This window comes from Cervus canadensis, chromosome 6, assembly GCF_019320065.1.
Source record: "Cervus canadensis isolate Bull #8, Minnesota chromosome 6, ASM1932006v1, whole genome shotgun sequence".
Taxonomy (NCBI): Eukaryota; Metazoa; Chordata; class Mammalia; order Artiodactyla; family Cervidae; genus Cervus; species Cervus canadensis.
In genome coordinates, this window is record NC_057391.1 from 41458805 (window position 1) to 41484116 (window position 25312).

General features: G+C 44.5%; 2 protein-coding genes across 2 annotated transcripts in view; one reads left to right on the forward strand and one right to left on the reverse strand.

Annotated features, from left to right (window-relative positions):
* NID2 (nidogen 2) overlaps positions 1-22065 on the reverse strand; it is a 79749-nt gene extending 57684 nt beyond the window's left edge. Inside the window, exons 1-4 of the mRNA XM_043471677.1 lie at positions 21739-22065; positions 20792-21100; positions 11893-12125; positions 6072-6757 (exon numbers count right to left, since the gene is read on the reverse strand). Coding sequence (XP_043327612.1) covers positions 6072-6757; positions 11893-12125; positions 20792-21100; positions 21739-21960 — 1450 coding nt within the window. The 5' untranslated portion in view covers positions 21961-22065. The remainder of the gene's footprint in view (positions 1-6071; positions 6758-11892; positions 12126-20791; positions 21101-21738) is intronic.
* Positions 22066-22933: 868 nt separating this feature from the next.
* LOC122444287 (complex I assembly factor TMEM126B, mitochondrial-like) overlaps positions 22934-25312 on the forward strand; it is a 61897-nt gene continuing 59518 nt past the window's right edge. The window contains exon 1 of the mRNA XM_043473015.1: positions 22934-23130. Within this exon, the coding sequence (XP_043328950.1) occupies positions 22934-23130 (197 nt within the window). The remainder of the gene's footprint in view (positions 23131-25312) is intronic.

A 25312-nucleotide genomic window follows, 5' to 3' on the forward strand; every position in this document is an offset into this window, starting at 1 on the left:
AGGAGTGGGGGGTGAGGTAGAGAGAGGGGAGGCGGGTGGGGAGGAGGAGAGGAGAAAGAGAGGGCTCCACGGGGATGTTCATTTCCTGGAGTGGGAACTGGAAGGCTGGAGCTGCCGCTTCCTGGAGGAGGAGGAAGGTCAGTTTTCTGTGGGAGGTCAGTTCTGGCAGCACCTTTGAGGCACCTGGGAAGCTCCACTCTGGCTCTGACTGGGACTTACACCTTCCACATGGTGCCAAGCAGAGGGAACGCTGCCTTCCTTCCTATGGATTCCGGGGAACCACTGCCTCAGAACCACCTGGGATCCCAACTAAAAATGCAAATTCCTAGGGCACACCTTTGACCTACCAATTCAGACTCAGTGGGCGGATCCCAAGAGTCTGCACCTTAGCCACTCCTGGGGTCTCTTATGCCCATGGATGACAATGGTCAGCATATTTGCAAACCTTCCCTTTCTGAGTTGGAGAATGCTCTTTCACGTAGTGAATGAATTTCATCTGACCAATTAATTAGCAGCTCCTGGGGTGGGTGGGATTTCAGGGAATGCTTTAGCATTCACTCCTGCCCTGGCTGAGAAGCAGGACTCTGAGCTGGATGGCCCACTTAGGCTAAGTCCCCAAGCGTGGCACGTGGAGATCCTTAATGGAGGAAACCAAGCGCCCAGGACCCAGGTCTTTATCCGGGCATGAAAAGCCAGGCTTCTGGCCAATGTGACTTCTCAAACTTCTATGGGAACTGCAGGTAGATTCAAGGATGCTGAACCCCATGGAGGTGGGGAATCAGTGTCTGAATCCCAGCTGGATGAGATGTGCAGTGAGTACCTTTTCTTTCTCAGTGGTCATTTCTATGCCTCTTTATCTCACAGTTGTAAATGTGTTTTCACACACTTCTTCCTGTTCCACAAAGATTATATGATCTGGCTCAATTGAAGTGGGCTTCAGAATCACTAGGGGACCTGGCTTAAACAGGCAGATTCTGGGTCAGAAGGTGGAGGATGGGTGTGGAATCAGCATTTTAAACCAGGGTCATGAGAGAAAGAGCCACAAGTAGACTAGAGCCACATTTCAAGAAATTTAGTTTTTATCCCACAGATTCCTCTCTCCCAAATTTTACCCACTCCAGACCCTCTGGGCAGGCTCCACTCCAGACCCTCTGGGGACCCACATTCTGCCTGGCGGCTCCTGTCACAAGGGAGGGACAAGTCTGCTGGCAATTTGGACCTCATAGGAGGGTGGAGGGCAGCCAGGTGTGAATTTTGCAGGCTCAGTTTGCAGCAGTTTTGTTAAGTGAGGTTAGACAGTTGCTAAAGGAATCTCCCTATGAGGATTTAAAAAACGTCATTTCTTTTTTTGCATTGAATGCTTTTTCACTCTTTTCCTATCCTTAAGGGAAAGAAAAAATGGGGGTGGAGTCACGGGGCTATATCAGGAAAAAGAAGGAGAGGCGCTGCCAGGGCACTTGAGACTTGCCCTAACTGGGAGATTTTCACACAAATGGAAAACTCCTCCTCTGCACTTATTCTGATCCATCCTTCAGTCTTCATTTCTCCAAAAACCCTTAAGCACTCGTCTTCAGCCCTGGCCCAGCCACGTGGAAGACTGGCAGGCTCCAGGGTGCAGACCAGATTCACTGTGCAAATGGGGACCAAGGGCTTTCCTGAGCTGGCCCTGCGTCTGGAAACTGGGCTGACCTTTACTTTAACAGCTCTTCCTGCTACCTCAAGATAAAGGACCTACATTTTTCACTGCAGGACAGATTTTTTCTAAGTTTCCCACCTCACAGCATGACAGACGAATTAAGAAAAACCACATCCAGCTTTATAATGAAAAACAGTGGTAGGCTTTTCCCTCCAGTGTTCATTTGTTTTTGGTATATATGTGTGGTACATAGTGAAGCTGGCTAGGCAAACAGGTATTAGGACCCTGTTTTTTGTTGGGGAGAGGATTACATCTGACCCTAGAAGCCTCTCCCTTAAGGTGTCTTCAGCGGTATGGGCGACCCTCTTGTTCACATTCCCTCAGCAACCTGGGGGTGCCCCCCACCCCTGGAGAGGGGCTTTTGTGTCTGGAAGGCTGGGTTGGGCAGCAGAGCCTGTTTGAGTTCATCCCAGGGTAGAAGCTACTTGAGACACATCCCTAAGGCCTTTCCCAAGGCCAGAAGCCACAGGGGAATCCTATTCACATCCTGGGGCCTTCCCTGCATGACTGCCATCTAAGTGCAGTCAACAGGATCGCAGGACAGAGTGAGAATGCCTGAGGGTGCTGAAAGCCAGGTGTCCCCTTTCCAATTCATCATGCAGACTGAGGTCAAATTAAGCTCCTCACTGCACCACCTGGGCAGGTAGGTTTACGAATCTCAAGAATCTCTGTGGCCCCTGTGAATCAAGTTCGTCCCTGCTGCCCACAACACTGGCTGGCTCCAGGCAGCGAGAGCCTTGCTGGCAGCTGCCTCTTACACCTACCCCCTGCGTATCTCTCTCTCTCTCTCTCTCCATTTCCACCTTACAACCTCCACTCTTGTCACTCCTCTGTCCAGAATATGCCCCACTTTCTCTCTCCCAAAACTGAGGCTTTGACCTCAAGGCCTGGCTCAAGTCCTCCTCCTCCAAGAAGACGTCCCTGATGGCACCAGAGGTGGATCTGCCCTACAGCGTGCTTGCTCTAACCTTCCACAGCTCTGCTGCGGTCTTGGTCTGCCTCTTACACAGACAAATCACTCAGTACTTCAGGATTCAGTCTCCTTCTCTGCACTGTGGGAAGGATCTACTGCACAGGGCAATTCTGAGGATTAACTGTGCTAGTGCCATTCAAGCAAAGTTCCCGCTCAGAGTCTAAGTGGACACCTGATACATATCAGTGAAGACTTCCACTAGTGCCCTGATCAGAGGAGGGCACTGCTCTGGTAATTTTTGGTTTGACAACAAGTTTCCAGAGTTGCTTGGAGAAACAACACCCCTGAAACAGAGAAAGTTTGTGCAGCCAATTTACTGCTGGTTTTCTGGTCTACAAAAAGATAACAAAGAAAAAAATAAGCTTGAGGCTAGAGTGAAATTGGGACATTCTTGCCTGGTGTGGACAGGATCTAAAAAGAATTTAGATTTCTCAACAAAAAGTCTATAAAAATAGTCCCTAAGGGAAAAAAAACTTTTTAAGAGAAGGGAAATCTATTTAATTTCTTGGTTTAGCAAGTTAACTACTATGAAACTTAAAGGCGAAAGTAAAGTCTACTGGGCCTGGTGCTTCCGTGCCCAATTTTAATTCTTGCAACTCTTCGATGAGGTCCCAGGTGGCACTAGTGGTAAAGAACCTGCCTGCCAATGCAGGAGATATAAGAGACGTAGGTTCGATCCCTGAGTTGGAAAGATCCCCTGGAGAAGGACACAGCAACCCACCCCAGTATTCCTGCCTGGAGAATCCTTTGGACAGAAGCGGGCTACAGTCCACAGGGTCGCAAAGAGTTAGACACAACTGAAGCAACATAGTACACACAGCACACACACATTATCTCTGCTGCATAGCTGAAGAAAATGAGACTCAGAGCAAATGTCTTATCCCAAACCACATAACGGAGCTGGAACTCAAACTCAAGTCCATTGAAAACCAAAATCCACACTCCTCCACTCCATCATTAGAAAAAGTTGGCAACATGGCTCAAGGCTGGCATTTTAGCAGGCAGTGTTCAATGTGAGTCTGAGCCACCCCACCCACTAACTTTCCCAGAGGGAGTCCACTTTTGCCTGATAGACCTGTGGGATGCTAATGTTTTGTATGAAAAAACAAATTTCACTGCCAAAAAAAAACCAAGTAATTAATAACTGCACGATTCTATACAGTCAACCCTCTGGTATCCACAAGTTCTGCACCTGCATATTCAAGGAGCTGTGGGTCCTGTGCTGTATTTAAGGTCCACAGTTAGGGGAACCCACAGTTGAGGGAGCTGAGGTTGCAGAATCAGGGATCTGAAGGGCTGACTGAAGGCCCTGAGCATACACAGATTTTGGTATCTGCACGGGGAGAGGGGGTCCTGGAACAAATTCCCTGAGGATACTGAGTCTTCCTAAAGCCCGAGATGAGATCAGAGGTTCAACTATTTTTCATTTCTGCTTTCAAGTTTTAAAGCTTTCCCTCTCTGCTAATATGGTGGCTGATTTTTCTTTCTTCAAGGTTCAAAACTTATAGTTAGATTTTTTTTCCCCTAAATGTCTCATTGTATTACCCAGATGTTTCAAACGCATGTTGCCATTTCCGAGATGTCAGGGGTAGGCGTTATCAGCAGCTGGTAAATATCATAGTTCATGCCCCACGAGAGTTATGGCTGCTGTCTCTGTTCTCTACGGCCAGTTCCCTTGGCCTCTTACAGTTACGCCAGTTTTTCTCAGCCCCTCACAGCTCAAAACAGGGTGTGCAGCCTGTTCTTCTTAACCCTTTAACAAATCACTCCAGGGATCTGCTTTCTAATACTCCAAGCTCTTCTCAGGGCAGGAAGTCACAACCCACAAATGAAAAGACCACTTTGGAGCTTATCTTTACCTCAAAATCTCTTTGGTCAACAGAAACCAACACAATATTGTAAGCAATTATCCTCCAATTAAAAATAAATATTTTTTTAAAAGAAAAAAACAAGTCTTTGATACTTGGCTTTATATTTTCTTTAGATATATGGCACTTATGCTGAAAATTCAGGAGACTAGACTAGAAAGGTGTGAAGGTTCTGAAGCCTCCCCATAAAATTCACATCTCTGACTTGAGAGAAATGCGGTCCTTAGGCACAAATTAAGGCACAAGTACTTAACAAGCCCACTCTTCATTCTCTACCACCCCACCCCCATTCCCGCTGCTTTAAATCCTCTATAATTAGTAAAAGCAGCCACCACTTATTAAGATCTAACTAGTATAGACACTAACCTAAGAACTTCATTATCTCTTTCAATCCTCTCAACAAATTTAGGAGAAACTAGAGGTTTGGGGGTTACATGAAGCCAGCATGACAGCCAAGATTCGACCCTCAGTCTGACACCAATGTTCTCCTTGTCATCATTACCCAGCGTCACCTCAGGCACGAAATAGTTTCATCCCTCCACCTCCCAAAAGAAGCGCTTCTTCAAGCAAATTCTTGCAGGTCAGGGGCCACCGCAGAACCACCTGAAAGACCTTAGGCTAGGTCAACCTGTTTTACTCTAAAAAGTATGAGAAACAGGAAAGGTGAAGAAAAAATACAAAGGTTCTAAAGAATGCTTTCACCTCTGACCTCCTCCTCCTGTCAGAGGTCAGATGAGCAGTCCCTGGAACAAATGGGATAAATCTGTGGCCAGTTTCCCATTCAGGTGTTCACATCTCTGACTGGGAAGAAAGAGCTGACCTGACAAGTCTCGCCTTCAAGAGAAGGCGACATGGGCTCCGTGTCTGTATTAATTAACCGAGGCCTCCCCTGGGCATTTCTCTGCTGGCCCCTCACTCTGGTCAGTGAGTCATGAAATGAGGACAAGGCTCCGGGGAGCTGAATAGCACAGCTGCACAGCCGTGAACCAGAAATGACAAGACACAGGTGGTTCGCAGTTTTCTCCCCAGGGGTCCCCTCTCCCACACACTCCACCACCATGTCCCTAACTGAGGGGAGCACTGAGGTCATCCCATTATGGAGGAAGAATCTGGAATGTTCATCCCAGCCAGCACAACTCACCACTTGAAACTAAAGCCTGAATCCCTCCATCACCCTAATGTGCGTGAGGCCTCAAAACCCTTTACCTTTGTTGAACTTTCAGACTAAAATACTTCATTCCACTTGAGAGCGTAGCTGGCACGAGCAACCCCCAGTTCTTCCCCACGTGCTTCAAGAAGCCCCCCTTTTTAAAAAAAATATTATTAATGGTCAACAGATTCCAAACAGAATTTGCCTGCCAAGATTTCTTTGGCAAAGGAAAGATACTCGGGTTTTAAAAATAAGTCCCCAGCTTCGTTTTGCTAAACTCTTCATCTACTTGCTTGAAAGAAAATTCATGAGTCTCTGCAAGACCAGCATTTTTTTTTTTTTTTTTCAGTGAATTCTCAGCACCCAGGGTTCAAATCCACTTACCCTCAGTGTTGGAGCTGATGTCGTCCTCCACCCCGACCACTTGCCTCCGGTGACCCAGGTGCGGGGTGTGGTCGGGCCCAGGGTAGTTGGGAAGAGCCGCCTCTCCTCCCGGATGGGCTGGAAGAGCATCCTGGTCCGCTGGCCCGGCTCCTCCCTCTGGGGAGGGCGGCGGGGCTACCTCAGGAGGAGCAGGTGACTCTCCTTCAGTCTCTGGAGGAGCAGGGACTCTGGTCCCTGGCTGTTCAGAAGACTCGACTTGCCCTTTTAAATCCGAGGCATCGGTCTCCCCCTGAGGTCTCCTTTCTTTGGTGTGAGGGTCCAAGGGGGAAGATTCTGATTCAGGCCCACCCTGAGATGCTGAACGTGGCACAGGGGAGGCCAGGTCAGAATCTGGAGCAGAGATCCTGCCTCTTAAAGAAACATCGACTGAGCTGTAGCCATTTGATGCCTCCGCTGGCTCACTAGGCGGGTATTCGATTTCCTCCTCATTCTCATCATAATCATCCAAAGGGTCCTGAGTGTAGTCATCCTCCAGGGCCACGGCATGGCTGAAGGACTGTCCCAGAGGAGCCGAAGGACGGGCTTTGGAAAGGTCTCCTCCAACAGTCGCTGGCCTGACGTTGTCCAACGAGGAAGTGCTGCCTATGTGAAAAGCCCACACTCCAGGAATGCCCAGGTTGCTGTGTCTAAATAAAAAGGAAAAAAAGATATTGTAGCATATGTGTCCACCCACCACCTTCCTACAAAGGTGAGCAATTTATTTGAAAACTGAAAGACTATTCAGATCAGATTAGGTTTTCACTGGCAGCGAACCAAACAAAACCAGACTTGCATGATAACTGAAAAGCATTATATTGGAATTTTTATGCAAACAATCTCTTATTAAACAACGGGTTTCAAAGGCCATATGCCTACTACCAGACACTCAAATCAGAATTCTGTACTACATATTTTATCTAAATCGCTATTTGAAAACACCTAGGGAACAAGGGCTTCCCTGGTAGCTCAGATGGTAAAGGATCTGCCCACAACATGGGTGACCTGGTTCAATTCCTGGGTTGAGAAGATCCCCTGGAGAAGGGAATGGCTACCCACTCCAGTATTCTTGCTTGGAGAATTCCATGGACAGAGGAGCTTGGCAGGCTACCATCCATGGGGTGGCAGAGTCAGACACGATTGAGCAACTAACACTCCCTGGTGACTCAGTGGTAAAGAAGCCTCCTGCCAATGCAGAAGACACGGGTTCAATCCCTAGGTTGAGAAGATCCCCTGGAGAAGGAAATGGCAACCCAATCCAGTATTCTTGTCTGGAGAATTCCATGGAGAGAGGAGTCTGGTGGGCTACAGTCCAGAGGGACACAGAGTTGGACATGACTTACCTACTGAACACATACACGCATACACACACACTTTTAACAAACTCAAGAAAACATGCTTAAACATTTCTGCCAAACACCTAAATAATAATGAGTCCTTTTTATTTGAGAGTTAATTACATGCCAAGTGCTTAACATTCTTCAACACAACTTGCAAGGCAGGGGCAGTGATATGCCTGATTTTTCAGAGGAGAAAACAGGTTTAGAGAGGTTAACTAATCTTCTTAAGGTTGCACAATAATAATTGGCAGAGTTTGCACTTGAATTCAGCAATAGCACCAAAGCCCATGCTCTGAACATCCACGTCATGTCAGAAAATCAGTACACTATAGTCAGTCCACATCCTAATTATCTTACACGACAGAACGTTAGAAACATTTCACTGTTTAGTCACATGGATTATTCAATTAATTCACAAACCCTGGTAAATCAATGTCAAAAAATTCAAAGAAATAGAAATACCTAAGTATCAAAAATGTTGAGCAAATGTAGAACAAAGGTTAAGAGGGGGATAAGAAAGCAGGTTTATTAACTGCCATGGGTCACAGGTGAGAGGTGTCCAGAAACATTTGGAACCAGGGAGCTCACTTGTACGCCTCCACTAGAAAAGAACATAGGCTCCATTCAGTCTTCCAAATATCCCAGCGATCCATTATTTTAGTCAATGATACATTCTAAAGAGAATAACCCTACAAATAATTAAAAAAAAAAAAAGAAAAACTCGAAGAAAGAAAGGGTCTGACTGGCTTGAATACACCCATTTCTATACTCTCCAGCATGTGGACCAAACACCAGGCTCTCAGTCTCTCATGTTCTGGGATTTTCTCTGCAGTCAGTCCATGAGAAGTCAGTTAATGACTAATAATATAACAGGAAAGTCATTGACTCATATGAGGACAAGAGAATTTTGCTCATTTGGGCTGGTATTCCTCACCTTCACGTGGATTTCTACAGCAATAATATTTATTAACACAATTCCGAGAATCAATCAATCAGTCCCCACCTCCTCACATGTTGTTACCCCCACTGCAGTTGTAATTAGTTTAGAGAAACGAGTGTAGAAAGAAAAACTTGATCCTTTGTGCAATATGCTATGTAAACTTAGTAAGTTCTAAGAATTAAATTCTGGTGCTTTCTGGCAAGCAAGCAAGGAATGCTAAAGAAGATAAGAGAGTATTTAGAAGATCTGAGGATGTTGAGTTTATTATCACATCGGAGGTGTTGCAGCTGTGAAATTTCTTCTTGAAGTTAGAAACAGAAAACTATAAAAGCTTCAAAGAGTAGGAAAGTACAAATTATGGCAGATAAAAGCTAAATAAAATAGCCTTCTAATTAAATATGAATCGCTATCCTGGCTTTTGTCATTGTGCATGATAGGAAAGTAGCCAGTTTGAGTTTATCCTAAAATCCAAGGTCATTTGGAAAGCTTAGCGATAGAAAGAACTTAATTTATTTCCTAGAAAGAAAACAAGGCTACAAAATGAGATGGACAGTGCCTTCCTCCCTGGGGTATTAGGAGGATTAAGCTAGAAAATCACATAAAATGTTCAGCATGGGGCCCTGCATATAATAAGTGCTTAGTAACTACTGTTTTCTAGGAGACAGAAAAGAATAATCTCAAAAAATACAAATGTGTGCATTCATATTTAAATGTGCAGAAGGAGAATTATTACAAACACACTATGAATTATATAATTTATGACCTCTAAACTTATAAGACAAGTTTGAGGAAGAAAACAATTCTATTGACTAGGAGAATAATTTTATTTTTTAAAAATCCATACTGAAGCACTGAGGGGTGAGTGGCATGATGTGTGTCACTTACTTTAGTTACATAAAAAAGAAAAAAGTTTTTAAGATAGCAAAATGTCAACAGCTTGTAAATCTAGATTACCTCCACTTTTCTGCGCATTTTTGAAATTTTAAATAATGAATGCTGGAAAGGGTGTGGGAAAAAAGAAACCCTCCTACACTGCTGGTGGGAACGTAAATCAGAACAGTCACTATGGAGAACTGTATGGAGGTTCCTTAAAACACTAAACATGCAACTGTCATATGACCCAGCAATCCCACTTCTGGGCATATATGCAGAGAAAACCACACTTTGAAAAGATACATGCACTCCAATGTTCATAACAGCACTATTTACAATAACCAAAACATGGAAGCAACCTAAATGTCTACCAACAGATGAATGGATAAAGATGTGGTGTATATATATACACAACGGAATATTGCTCAGCCATAAAAAAGAATGAAGTGATACCATTTGCAGCAACATGGATGGACCTAGAGATTATCACACTAAATGCAGTAAGCCAGACAAAAACAAATATCATATGATATTACTGATATGTGGAATCTAAAAGAAGAGAAAGACACAAATGAACTTACTTCCAAAACAGAAAGACACAGGCACAGAACACAAACTTACAGCTAACAAAGAGAAAGTGGGAGAGGGATAAATAAGGTGTTTGGGGTTAACACATACACACTATACATAAAATAGATAACCAATAAGAATCTATTGGATAGCACAGGGAACTATATTCAATATCTTGTAATAATGGGAAGGAAAGAAAGAAAGGAGAGAGGGAGGGAGGAAAGAAAGAAAAGGAAGGAAGGAAGAAGGGAAGGAAAGAAAAAAATAAAACAGAAGATTAAGTTGGGGAACCTTTCTATCATTTGGAGGTAGGAAAGGCCTTCCTGAAAATAATACCGAGACCTGAAATCATAAAGGAAAAGGCCAATAACTTTGGCCTCTACACACAATAGAATATTACTCAGCCATTAAAAAGAATTCATTTGAAACAGTTCTAATGAAATGGATGAAACTGGAGCCCATTATACAGAGTGAAGTAAGCCAGAAAGATAAAGACCAATACAGTATACTAATGCATATATATGGAATTTAAAAAGATGGTAACGATAACCCTATATGCAAAACAGAAAAAGAGACACAGATGTACAAAACAGACTTTTAGACTCTGTGGGAGAAGGCAAGGGTGGGATGTTCAGAGAGAACAGCATTGAAACAAGTATACTATCAAGGGTGAAACAGATCACCAACCCAGGTTGGATGCATGAGACGGGTGCTCAGGGCTGGTGCACTGGGAAGACCCAGAGGGATGGGATGGAGAGGGAGGTGGGAGGGGGGATTGGGATGGGGAACACATGTAAATCCATGGCTGATTCATGTCAATGTATGGCAAAAACCACTACAATATTGTAAAGTAATTAGCCTCCAATGAATTAAAATAAATGGAAAAAAAAATTTTTTTTAAATAAATAAATAAAAGGCAGCCTCAGTGGCCCCCGGAAGGTGCCCAGTGTGAGTCCTGAGAATGGGAATGCAAGCCAGGACTCAGCATAAAAAAAGCAGTTCAGAGCTCCAGACTCGTGCTTGAGTTTTGGCTTTGCCCCTTCATAACTTTGAGGTTATAGGCAATTTAACTTTCCTAAGCTCATTTGTCATATTGACAAAAGAACAGAACTTATCCCCTGAGACTCTTGTTGAGTTTTAATTAAGAGAACTTCTGGAAAGTGTTTAGCATAATGTTGGCAAACAGTAAGCTCTCAATAAATGTCAGCTCTGAGTAACCCTGTTTGGTTGTAGGGCCCGCTCTCTGGTCTCTGAGTAGAGCGGATGGCATGCAAAAGTGTAAGGTATTCCAGTACCCAGTAATCTCATTTTGTCCAGCTTGTAGACCAGTATTCAGGGAAGCATAAAAGCAGAGATATTTTTTTAAAGCCAAGAAATGAGTAAATATCAACTGGTGCCAACCCAGATACTGGGCATGATGTGGACAAGCAGAGTGGGCTCACGTGATGGGACTAAGGAATGTGCCCAGTTCCAGGCATTTCATGAAAAACCCATCAGGACAATTTCAGATAATGAAGCCATTGAGAAATCCCAAGACTTCCAAAACCCTAGCAATCTGTTTGTTGGTTTTTCTCTTTTTTTTTTTTTTCCAAATTACACAACCCTTAATTTAACTTTTAACACCTATCTGTTTAAAAGACCAACCCACAACATTTCCAGCTGTGAAACGATTAACCTGGAAAAACTTCAACCTGGGCAGTTATATTACTGAATATTTTTATGTGGTTCCAAGAGCAATGTTTTCCACAGCAAGCGTCAGTGGCTATGCTAACACACACACACACACACACACACACACACGAACACACACACATATACTCACACACATAGTTTGGTTTCTGGTATCTCTAGCCAATACAGCAGGAAAAATAACGAACCTTTTATATTTTGGTCAACTTGCTCCTCCCAGGGTTTAGTCTAGTTCCTGGTTTTGACACTGATGCCTTGCTTAGTTAGAAACCACCAAGATATTATTTAATGGTCTTAGAGCCACTGAAGTTTGGGGAGCTCCTAAGGGTCCTTACATTCCCACAGGAAAGGGCTTAAGCCCTATGCTACTTACTGGTAGAGATTTTTCACAGACTGTTCAGTGCTAGTCAAGCTGAAATATGGTCCCTGTCTATTCAGGTCATCAACCTCTCCTCGGCAGAAGCCCACTCGGGCTGGAAGCTGGAGCTGGACATTGTAAGATTCTTTGGGGCGTGTTCCAAAGAACTGAAGGCCATTGGCAGGATAAAGAAAGAGGGCGTAGGTGTCAGATTCATCAGATGCCAACACTGCCTGGAAAGTATTCAGCTGTGAAAAAAATAGAAAATATTCTTAATAAAACAAACAGACAACAACAACAACAAAACTGCAAGCAAAGCATTATGAAATGCAAAGGGTTGTCCCCCTTCTCAGGATTTCTCTAAATTGTTTTAACATAATATTCTTTTAAATTTCCTCTCCAAGTTATAAGCATAATTACATAAGCTGTATTATTATAATCATCTTTTATCAATTTAGATTAATAATTGAAATATGCATAGGTAAAAAAAAAAAACACAGGTTAGGACTTCGTTAGTGGCACAGTGTATAAGAATCTGCCTGCCAATGCAGGAAGCACAGGTTTGATGCCTGGTCCAGGAAGATCCCACATGCTGTGGAGCAACTAAGCCTGGGCAACACAACTACTGAGCCTGTGCCCTAGAGCCCACATGCCACAACTACTGAAGCCCGTGCACCTAAAGCCTGTGCTCTGAAGCAAAAAAAGCCACTGCCATGAGAAGCCCACACACTGCAACAAAGCGTAGCCCCCACTCAATGCAACTAGAGAAAGCCTGTGCAAATCAACAAAGACCCAGCGCAACCAAAAATAAAGATTTTTTTTTTTAAACACAGGTTAAAAAAATAAAACTTTTCTAAGGTTTCAAGCTTCTATCATCCAAACTTCTTTCAGAGCTGAGAGTAAATAGCAAAATTAATGTGTACATTCCCGGAGTCATTGCCCTAGTTTACTGCTCTGGGCACTTAATGGGATCATTCATTCATTCATTCACTCATTCACTTATTTATTGAATCGCCTTTATGGGCAGAGGTGGTGTGAGGCACTGGCTGATCAAAAGGCCTCATTACTATTCTCATAGCCTCACTCTCTATTCTCTTCCATCTACCTTCTGACACCAGCATGAGTTATCCTATCCTCACTTCTCAGATGAGGAAACCAAGACAAGGGCTAAGAGATCTGCCTAGGGTTAGGCTGTTAGTATGCGGTGACAGGACGGCCAGCTCCAGGGTCCCTGCCCTGCACCACCAGGCCGTCCAAACCATTCCTTGACCTGCCACGCCAGGTGATTTATAAGCTGCAAACTCTCTTTCTAGGCTCACATCCGCTGTATCTTCACCAGATTATTTAATATTGCCCATCTGTCCCATGTACTTTGATGCCTCTGAACATTTATTTACTCACATTTTCCTGTGCCTAGAAACACTCCTGACCTTCTAATACTGCCCTCTGAGAGGTTTTTGAGATCCCCTGTACATTTATTGCTGTTCTCTGACCCTCCACAACATCTTAGTGAGTGTTTCTAGTTCCTCATTTAGCCCGGTTAGCTGTTAACGTTTGTAAACTTGATTCACTAATTCATTTGTACATTAATTCAGAGAGCCAGGTGCCAGCTAAGCACTGGACAGTGTGCGTGGTGGGAAGAAGCAAAGGGGCAAAGGATGGCAGCCTCCACCCAGGACAGTCTCAGAGTTTAGGACAGGGAGCAGCCATGGCTGGGATTCCAGGAGAGTTGCTGGAGAAGGTAGTAGAGGCCAGAGAGGAAGGCGTGGGCCCCAGACCTCAGGGCTGGAACGGGCAGGCGTCGCAGAGGCTGACTGTGAATGGTAATAAACACTGCAGGAGCCAAAGCAGACCAGAAGGACAGGCCAGGAGCCTGAACTAGCCACAAACGCAACACCCAGGTCCTTATGGAATCACTCCTTAAAGTTCAACTTACTCTAGTATTTTCAACAGGACACTTTTTTTTTTTTTTTTGCCTTTACCTAAATCCAGCTATCTCCCTCACAACACACAAATGATCAGTTAATGGTGCTTGAGTATCTTTTTAAAAATGTCATATGAAGGCCTCTGAGGACAACCCTCTCACTAAATCCCATTCTTTTTACAACTTAGCAGGGAGCAGGAGAGGTATTTATAAATACCACTACTTCCTAAATAATGTGACTCCTAGAAACATTATTTACTGGTAAGGAACACTGTCTCTCCATTTTGCTAGACACACAAAGTTAGGAGAGAAACATATCACATTTTACTAAATAAAACAGCAGACCATAGGTATGGGCCTGTCCTGGGTCCTTCCCCAAATGGTGGCCAAGCTCTTTTCTAATGTTAATTATTCTTTTTTGATGTTTAATTTCAAAGTATAGTTTGGATGGTTTGCTTACAAGATAAAGTTTAGGTGTTAAAATGTTTTTCCAGAAGAAAACCAAAATATTATCCAACTTTACTTTTAGATCTCCAACATAGAAAAGGTCACCTTGCTTGACTTGGCTTTTTGCTTTCCTTTAAGTTCAGAAACTTAAAGACAAGGAGGGGGGCCTCATATATTTGTTATTGTTGTCGTTGTTGATTGTTTCAGCCGGAAAGCTTGACTTTTCCAAAAACAAAAGGCAAGGGATGTTTTCTAGAATTTCTCAAAGCTCGGAAGCCATAACTTATACCAAATGTAAACAAAGGCCATTCTGTATCATGTCCATACAGAATGTATACATTATCGATTAATGGCAATTCAGTAACTTCAGAGTTTTACCTTACTCAGAATAAATAAAGTTCAGCTAGAGAAAGAAAGGTACTCAAGGAAAGAGACTCTGTTTTAAGAAGCAAAGCTTTCAAAGCTTCTGGCATTGATTGCCAACAATAAATGTCAGATAGGAGGAATCCTGGTTCTACATCTAGAGAAGCTCTGTGAGATAAGGAGGTCCTATAGATTGTGAAGGAATTGAAGGGGATGGGAAAGGGAAGGAAAAAGTAAACAGAGCTGGGAAGGGGAGAGTCTGGCTTTTTACTGTGGGGTCTGGGTATTTAGCTAGTCAACAAATTTTATTCATTCTTTCAGCCAGTGAGCAAATTTATTTCAATGAAAAGTTATTCAACATCTTTATATGCCCTCCTTGAGACAAGCACTTATTACAGATGGCAAGCATTTATTTAATCTACTTGTCTTCACTGAAATAGGCAAATAGAAGAATTTTAATTAGAATTTAGGATCCCAGAGTACCAGCCATAAAAATCTGGCTGTTTAAAAACCACCTGCACACCAAATGATCACGTTTAAAGTTCTCTCTCAGTTCCACAACATTCTACACCTAATCGCTAAAGAGCCCACTTCAAGATGTCCTGCAGGGCGCCTCCTCCTAGAACACTCCTTGACTGGTTTCCTAACCGGAAAGGTCTACACATTCCTGGAGAAAAGACTTCGCAAGAACCCCACATGCTCTGTCCTTGAAGGGAAAGCCTCAGATGGGCTGCCAAACCTCACAAAAGGGTCACCCGTTTCCAACTTCCTCAGGATCCCAGGGAGGAGAGGAGCAGGGCCCGTGCTGCGGAGCTTCAGGATCCACCTTCCTGCTATCAGAAAAAGCCAGAGCCCTCAGCAGAAATCAGACAGCTTCAGGCTGTTTCCTCCAGGTGCAGGACATCACCAATCAATGCTGACTTGATGCTTGGCAAAGCCAGGCTGATGGATACAAAGCATGCTCCTCAATAAGTTCCTAGTTTATGCAACTTACTTAATTAATTTCAGCCATCTGGCCAAATATCACGACAATACCATCCATGTCCCAAAGGGTTTGCCTAAAGTGACTTACAAAAATTATAATGAAAATTAAGAAGTAGGATCACAAAGCTCCCCTTCCTATCTTCTTTAGGTTCTCATGCTCTCTACACTCCTAGCATTATTAGCTTCTCATCTCCATTGTTTGGTGTGAATGCTAATCTCCAATCCTTAGTATATTTCTCTATCTACCATTACCTATACATCACTGTCACTTGCATGATTTTCCTTAATTCATTTTTTCTGCCCTTAATCCTACAGATCCTGCCAAAAATACCAAAATAAATGCCCAGTACTATCACATCCCTAATATTGTAACTTTCCCCACACTTGGTCTTTAGCAAAACTTCAGCATTTCTTTAACCAATTTCCATATATGTCTCTGTGCTTTATGTCTGCATAGCTAGATCTCAGACACAAGCTAAACTCTCTCAGACAGACTGTAGGCCTCCCTTCTTTGGGACCTCAGCTTCAAAATTCAAAAAAGCTACAACCATGTCCTGCTTTTACTTCTCATTTTCTCACTGGATCCAACCCCCTCCATCAATGACCATCATTCTTTGAAACACATTGGCATATCTCACTCCCGAGGTGAGGCCTCCACTGGGAAGCCTTCTGCTCATCTTATTTTACTGCCCATACCTGCCTTCATCCATATCTTCAGCCTTAGCTCTCTTGGCCTTCTTCCAGGACACATCTTCGGCCAGCACAATCTGTCCTGCTGCCCCATTCTCAATATCCATTATTTCAGCCCAACTTAAACAAAAGTTGACAAAACATTCCTTGTACCACACATATCTATGAAGCCCAGTTTTCTATGCCCCTCCATCCCTCAAACACCACCACCCTCGAGAAAAAGACACAGTTAAAGTAAACATTAGTCCTCTTTATGTCTCCCGTCAGTAAATTCTTTGAAGGTCAAACTGACTCATTGGAAAAGACCCTGATACTGGGGAAAACTGAAGGCAGGAGGAGAAGGGGATGACAGAGGATGAGACAGTTGGATGGCATCACCGACTCGATGGACAGGAGTTTGAGCAAGCTCCAGGAGTTGGTGATGGATAGGGTAGCCTAGCATGCTGCAGTCCATGGGGTCGCAGAGTCGGACACTACTGAGCAACTGAACTAAACTGGGACTTTGATCTGTGATGTACTTATGACAATTCAAGGAGTCTCAGATTGTGTTGACAAACACTATTTGGTCATAGCTTTTTAGATACAGTAACACCTTGACATTCCTACAGTATCAGTTACCACATCCTTTCACATCCATCACAAATGTCCATGGTGAGAAAAGACAACATCTGAAACAGTTTTAAAAGGTAAAAATGCCTTTCCTCTGACATCTTCAAGTTTCTGGTAACTCTGCAACACGTTATATGCCAAGGTTCAAGAAGGCCATGTAGAACTCACACAGTCTGTCAAGCAACGTAGATTACTGTTTGCCAAAATCTATTTTCAAAGAACTATTAAAACAACAACTAATGTCACAGGGCTCTTTAAAGTATTCAGAAGGAACCTTCAATGTGGGTAATTAAAGAAACATCCTCTCTCCAAACAGAATCTTTATCTCTTTTCTAAATGAAACATTCTGAAGCCAGCTCAGCATTTGGCAACATTTCTGAAGATTAATTTTAATTAGAAAAGTAAGAGATGGATTCTACAAATCTTCCCACGCTCCGCCCCCACCATAAAGAGGCCCAGACAGAAGTTGCAATGCAGAAAACCTTGTATTTAAAGAGTCCTTAAGTAAAAGACTCACATCACAGTATCCTTTCAAGATAGAGAAATCAAAAAACCAGAATCTGGTCCTATATCAACCCCATGTAAGGGAACACAGATCTGCTGAGCAAATGCACCTCCTAAGTCTAAGGGACTATGATGGCTACTTTAAAATGTCCCCTTAGTGAATTTTCACAACAGTCCTATAAGGTAGGCATTGCTACCTCATTTTACAGGTTAATAAACTAAGACTGAGGCTGGATCATTGCTTCCAAAGTCACTGGATAACCTTTCATAAACTACTTCTTTCAAAAGATTTTTTGTCATTATCTTCACATCAGAAGCATTATTTCCATGCTACAGATGAAACTGAGAAAAATATTTGTCTGCATTACAATTTTCAGTTTCAAATAAGTTCTGATAAAATTGGAATCCTAAAGCTCTCAGAGTGACTTCATCACCCCACAGGTTCTGTGCAACTGCTCATCTCTCCAATTCATCTCACTCAGCTCAAGATTACCTTTTTTTCCTCTGTTGAAAAAGTAAGACAGATGCAGCTGAATTAACTTCAGACCACTGGAATACTAATTTGGAAGTAATAAGGAATCAATAGTATCCTTGGCAAATTTCATTCCGAGTTCATTCTTCCTTTGAATGAGATATGAGTCCAAGGACTCTTCTGGCACTAAGATCACATCAAAACAATAAAACAAGACTCATTAACTGGAAGTCTTTGGAGAAGGCATAACTATTGTTGTGTCTACCTACATCACTTGTGCCAATAGAATGGGTCCTGCATGAAAAGTCTGGGTAGAAGCAACAACAACAAAAACCTAAGAACCAAGAAGTCTATATTATAGGGACTTCCCTGGTGGTCCAGGGACTGGAACTTTATGTTCCCAAAGCAGGGAACCTGGGTTCAATTCTGGTCAGGGAACTAGATCCCACATACTGAAATTGAGAGTTCACGTGCCACAACGGAGGATCCCACACACCACACACAAAAAAAAGTCTGTATTCTAAACCTGCCTTTGCCTTACTATGTACAGAATTCTGCACACTCACCTTAACTTACTAGGTAATGGCAAACAGTAGTCTTGCTGTACTTGTCTTGCAGCAGTGTTGTGAGAAGACAGCATGATAAAGTGTTGTTATAAGAATTAACAAGATATCCTGAATAAACAACACATATAATCATTGTCTAAGTAGTCAGTCTTTCCTTTGAACCCTTACCTTCTCCATAGTCAAAAAGAGCACTCTTTGAAAAACAAAAACTTCTATTTAAAATCCTTCAAGAGCTGCCCAGTGCCAAAGAACCAAGTCCAAACTCTTAGCAGAGCATGATCTGCCCCTAACCCATGGCCTTCCCAGCCTCATCCCCACCATCCTTCCTGTTCAGTAATAGGATACCACGTGTAATGCCCCAAAACACATTAACAATATAGTATGTAGGTGATATGTCATATGCTACCCCTTCTATAAGGAATGTTAAACTCTGCCCAACTCAGATTCAAAGACAATTGCTCACTGCAACTTTCCCAGATTAGATTCCCTAACCAGTGAGGGGTGGAGTTAGTCTCTTTAAGATGTCACTTCACTTATATTGAATCATAATCAATGTTCTATTAAACTCTGAGATCCTTGAAAGTAAAGAATATGTCCTTTCACAGTGTCTACACACCCTCACAGTAAATGTGCAAAAAAGTTTGTTGGATAAATAAATCTCAACTATGTTTAAATATAAAGTACTTATACATACATATATTAATATATCACATATATATGTTTAGAAAAGAAGATTGGAAGAAAACAAAATAGCAGTGGTGACCTCTGATTAGTATAATTATAAACAGTGTTTATTTTCTAAACTTTGTATTATAGGTATGTTAAACTTTAAATATGTTTTTTAAACTTATGGACAAAAATGAATGAATCAACATACTTACCTTATTTATCTTTATCCAACCCTCCACCTAGCCCAATGCCCTGCACAAAGAAGGTGCTCGATATATGTGTTTGAATTAAATATACTCTGTTGAATTGAATAACTGAAATGTCAAATCTATGCATTAAAAAGTTATTCAATAAACTAGATGTTTCCCAAAAATTGGCAAAAATCAATTCAAATGATTTTTTAAATCTCTAGATCCTCTTTGCTTACTAGAGTCTTTAGTAGATACTCCTCTCACTCAGGGAACACAGAATAAGGATGGCCACCATCTTGAATCATGCAGGGAGAGTGTGCAAGCTACTTAACCTCCCTGAACCTGAAGGAGGATATGTACCGCCTCTATATAGCTAAAAATCACATTGATGAGTTAAAATAGAGATAAGGTGAAAGAGTTTCAGCCCTTGGAGTATGACATTTTAGATTCAGGTTGAATTTCATGGAGGAAGCCCTTACCTACCCCAGGAATGAGGCAACTACCCTTTGCCATACCACTCTGACCCATCTGATCATCCATTTGGAGTACTTCAGTGAATGAACGCATGCAACATACTTACCTTCTTTATCTTTCTCCAACCCCCCACCTAGCCCAATACCCTGCACAAAGAAGGTGCTCAATATCTCAGGTAGAGACTATACAATGGACCAAGGGCAGTCTCCTGTAAAGTAGGGAGCATGTGAACTGGTACCTGAGTGACAGTTTGGCAAAAATTATCAAAAACTTTATATAAAATGCATCACTCTGGCCCACCAATCCCACTTCCTGGAAAGTCAAGTGGTGACATGGTGTAAAGATTTAGCCTAAAAAAGAAAAAGTGCTTCACAAGCTTACAATGATTAAAAATTGGAAATAACATTGCTGACCACTGGGCACAGTGAGAAATCCACTGGATGGAATATACAAACATTAACGATGATGTTGTAGAAATATATTTATTGACAGTGAAATATATTCACAACTTACTAAAAAAAGTTACAAAACAGTATGTGGAGTGTGAATCCATCATTAATAGACAGAGACACATACAGACATGGATAGGAAAAAGCTCTGGCAGGTGCACACAAAACCGTTTAACAGTGGTTATCTTAAGTGGCAGGAAAATGAGTGGTTGTTCTTTTCAAAACTGCCTGCCATCTTCTGATGTTTTTCCTTCAATGAACATATAATTAGAAACAATTCTTGTATATATGAGGTGATTCTAAAAATAAACAATCAAACCATAAACTCCCTCCTGCATCCGCACTGGGGCACTCACATCTCCTAAGCAGTTCTCCTTACAAGAGTGACCACCTCTCAGACCCTCAGAGAAAGCCTGGAGAAAACCAAGCCACTTTCAGCCCTGGTGCCACCAAACCGTACATCAGGTTCTTCGGGAGAGCAGACTCAAGAGAAACTTCAAGCCTGGGTTCCAGCCCAGAATTCAAGCCCATCTTTCAGTAAGCACAGAGACCAAGCATCCCTGGTCGCTTACCTCTCCCGAGGGCGGGGCCCCACGCTTGGCTTCTTCGTAGGCGCCCACCTGCTCCCAGGTGGCCAGAAAGGCGTGGGTGGGAGTGAAGTGCGCGCCGGAGAGCGGGAAGCCTGCGCGCACGTAGCTGGCGGCCAGGCCCAGCACCGCCGGAGAGGTGTCCTGGCGGAACAGGACCCGGCCCCTGCCGCCACTGGTATCGATGTCGGCCAGGAAGGGGGCGATGGCCGGGAAGTCTGTGGGGAAATCGTCGTCCACATACTGGGTCTCCCTGGGGAAGTCCTGGGTGGAGATGATGCCGTTGGTGCCCACCTGGGGAATGAGGGGGACAAAAAGATGACCGTAGGAAGCCCAAGGACGCGCAAGCCTACCCTGTGGCACCGCAAGAAGGGAAGGGAGCCCTCGGGGCATGAAGCTCCCCACTTCCCCATCCTGGAAGCCTGACTCCTGGTTCATAGCGACCAGTGCAACTTCAGCCGGCGTCGCCCCCCGCCCCGACTCCACCCCGCCACCCTATCCCACACGTGCAGTGCAATAGGTCCAGGAGCCCTAAACTCCTTCACATATCTTTTCACTTCCAGCACAACCCTGTGGGAAAAGCTCTGGGTTTGAGGAAGGAACACCCAGTTCTGCAAACTTGCACTGCCCCCTCGCTGAACTTAACTTTAGACCCCATTGGCCGCCTTAGGAATCCCACCTTCTTTTCTGCCTGGGATGCTTATGCAGCTGCGAACAATTCTTACTGTCCCCTTGTAGCAGGGGAATGCAGTGCTCTTGGCAAAGGCAAAAAGCCAGGTCCCACCCCAAGGGTGCTCGGGGACAGCCGACCACGCGGACTATTTCCTCCCCTCGGAAGGCAGGGGTCCGGTGAGATTCACACTACCAATGACCCCTGTTCAGAAGCTGCTAGAAATCTGCCAAGTCCCACACCATGAAGAAGCTAAACTTACGTAGAGGTCGCTGAATTGAGCATCGTAGAAGCGCAAGGAAAGCGTCAGCTTCACTGCGGCTGAGCTTTCGTCGTCGCCTTCCTGCAGGAGCTGGTCCCCTCGCGACTGCCCATAGGGGAAGAGCTCGCTTGGGTGCAGCGCCGCGGCCCGCGACAGCAGCAGCAGCATTAGCAGCAACGGCGGCGGCAGCGCCGGCCGCCCGGCCGCCGGGTCCCCCCGCATGCTTGCTCGGCCCTGGGCTGCCCCGCGACAGACCTCGTCCCGCCCGGCCAGCCAGCCCACTAGCGGCGCCGAGCGGGCCTCAGACCTGGATCCCCGCGGGTGCCCGGGCGGGGCGGGACTCTGGGCCCTCCCAAAGCGCTGATTGGCCGCGGCCTTGGGCCCGGACCCAATCGCCTGCTCTGAGAAAGTTCGACAGCGGCCACCACATCTGGTTCTCGTTAAGTTCTCCAAGGCAGCGGTCACCGGAGCGGCGGGGGCTGGAGAGGTGAAAGCCCCCGCCAGGGGTGATCGGAATTACTTCTCCTCCGCCTCCGCTCCCCGAGAGCTCGCGGGGCGGGGAGTTCATCTCCACCCTCCTAACGGGGCTACCCGGAGATCCTGGCGAGTTCCGCCCCGTGGACCAAATGGCCCGCACGGTTCGAAGGCGGCGGCGCTGCAGGAGATGACCTCGGCGCCAAGGAGAACCTCGAGGCGGCGTGTTCAGCTGCTGGCTGGCGCGACGTGCCCCGCCAGCCTGGCAGGGCGAGGGTGGTGGGGGTTACGATTTGCGCCCTGCCCTGGGGTCCCGGGCGCCCATCGCCCTGGACGTCAGGCTCTCGAACCGGGAAGCAAAAGGCATTGTCGCAGCCACAGCTTCCCCCGCGGCCGCTTCACTTCACCCAGAGACTCGCTGCGGAGAACCGCGGCTTTGTGAGAAGCCTGGGGACTGACTCCTAAATTCCATCCCCCTCCCTAAGGTTGCCTCCCAGGAGGACGGGACCGCCCGGAAGGACTGGGCCACCGGGCCGAAATGCCTGCCAGTCCGAGTCAAGAGCGTTGTTTACCTTCCCCGGGGAAAACCGCACCCGAGAAGGGCATGAAACGCGACAGTGTGCGATCGGCTCTGTTTGGGGCGTGGAATAAGTCATCCGGTTTGGACACCAAGCAGAAACGGGCTAGGCGCCACGGTGGAGAGACCCTGGGTCGGGCATCGATGCTGCTCTTGACCGCCGCCGCAGAGGTGGTAACCCGAGCTCTCCGCGGAACTGGAAACCTCACAACCGCCAAACCAGATGCCCTGAGAGTGTGGGGGAACCCCATCTACCATAAATGTACCCTCAGCGAAGCTTCAGTAGCTGGAAGAGATTTTACTACCAATTTTATTATCAAGAGCTTGAGATTTCCGAGAAAGTCTGTTTTCTCTCTTGGAATCTCCCTGGGGTCTTTGGAAGCAAAGGTATTTTAAAAGAAGGGAAAAGCAAACCCTTGGAAATGCCTTTAGGAATGCTCAAAAAACAGATTTCTTTCTGTGGGTCTTACTCCCGTTATACAAATCCTTACCAGCCCACAGAGCCAAGCCCTGAAAACTTTAAAAAGATCAGACTGTGAGACTCACAGAATCAACACAAAACGGAAAACTGGCCTAAAGTAGTTTGCTTCCTCAAACTGTGAAGACAGTATATTTGATGTTACGAAAATGTATTTGTGTTTGCATATATTATGTTCTCCTTTCTTTTGGAGACAGATTATTTTCATTGTACTAAGGAGGAAATAGCTCAAAGACATTAGGTGACTTGACTTGCCCAAGGTCACCTAAAGTTATTCTGTGATGTGAAATCCTTCACTGATTTTTGAGGCTCTTGCAAACCTCTCAACTGAGAATAATAATAGTTAACATTTATGAAGTGGTAATAAGCCATAAGTTAGTGAGTCAGGCAGACCCTAAGATGGCCCTCAATGACCCCCATTTCCTAGTGTTTACTCCCTTATATAATCTCTTCCCCTGGAGTGTAGGCTGGCCTAGTGACTTCTTTTTTGTTTTTTAATATAATTTTATTTATTTATTTTGCTTTTTTTTGGTTGCACTGGGTCTTTATTGCTGCATGGGCTTTTCTCTAGTTGCAGTGAACAGGGGTTACTCTTTGTTGTGGTGGGTGAGCTTCTCATTGTGGTGGCTTCTCTTATTGTGGGACACGGACTCTAGGGCACATGGGCTTCAGTAGTTGCAACTCCTAGACTCCAGAGCACAGGCTCAATTGTTGTGGCCCACAGGCTTAGTTGCTCGTGGTGTGTGGGATCTTCCCAAATCAGGTATTGAACCCATGTCTCATACATTGAAGGTGGATTCTTTACCACTGAGCCACCAAGGAACCCCCTAGTGACTTCTAAACCAAAGAATGTGGCAACAGAGTTGAGAAATCATTTCAAATATTAGGCTAAATCTGTCTTGCTGGCAGACTCTCTCTCCCTGGTTTTGATGAAGCAAGCAATTATGCTGGGAAGGCCAGCATGGCAAGGCACTGGGGGCCACCCCTGGCCAACATCCAACAAAGCACTGAATTCTGCCAACAACCATGTAAGTGAGCCTGGAAGGAGATCCTTCCCCAGTTATGTCTTGAGTTGTTGTTCAGTTGCCCAGTCGTGTCTGACTCTGCGACCCCATGGACTGCCACACGCCAGGCCTCCCTGCCCCTCGCCATCTCCTGGAGTTTGCCCAAGTTCATGTCCACTGCATTGGTGATGCCATCCAGTGATTCATTCGTTGCCACCCTCTTCTCCTTCTGCCCTTAATCTTTTCCAGCATCAGGAACTTTTCCAATGAGGAAAAGTTCATTGGAACAGGTGGAACAGCCACCTGTTCGCATCAGGTGACTAGAATACTGGAGCTTCAGCTTCAGCATCAGTCCTTCCTATGAGTATTCAGGGTTGATTTCTTTAGGATTGACTGGTTTGATCTCCTCACTGTCCAAAGGACTCGCAGGAGTCTTCTCCAGCACCACCGTTCAAAGGCATCAATGTCTTGAGACAGCACATTAATTCTGGCTGACACTTGGACTACAGTCTTGTAAGAGACCCTGAAGCAGAGAATCCTCACTAAACAAGATTCACATTCGGGACCCACAGATACTATGAGAATTTAATAAAATCATGTTATTTTAAAGTTGTTATGGTTTGGGATAAATTTGTTATGCAGCGATAGTTAAGCCACAGAGCTAGACACCATGCTAAAGAAATCAAGACTTGATTTCTGGGTTAAAAACACACACACACAGTTACTGCTACATAGCTAGTAAGTACAAGAACTGTGATTTGAACTCAGTTTTGTCTGATTTCTAAACCTCTGCTCTTGAGTACTAAATCACATTGCCACGAGGCCCTCTGCAAGGCTGCTCAGGCCTACCTCTCTAACTTCAGCTCTGGCCATGGTTATCCTTTCAGCTGAGACTTTAGTTCTCAAATGCAACCTGTATTATGGTTAGGAACATCCATACATACATTTCCCAATTCATCTCATCTAGCCAAAACTTACTCATTATTCAAGACTTAAATCAAAACCCTTCTCTTCAGGAAGCCTTCTTGGAAACAAGCCTAA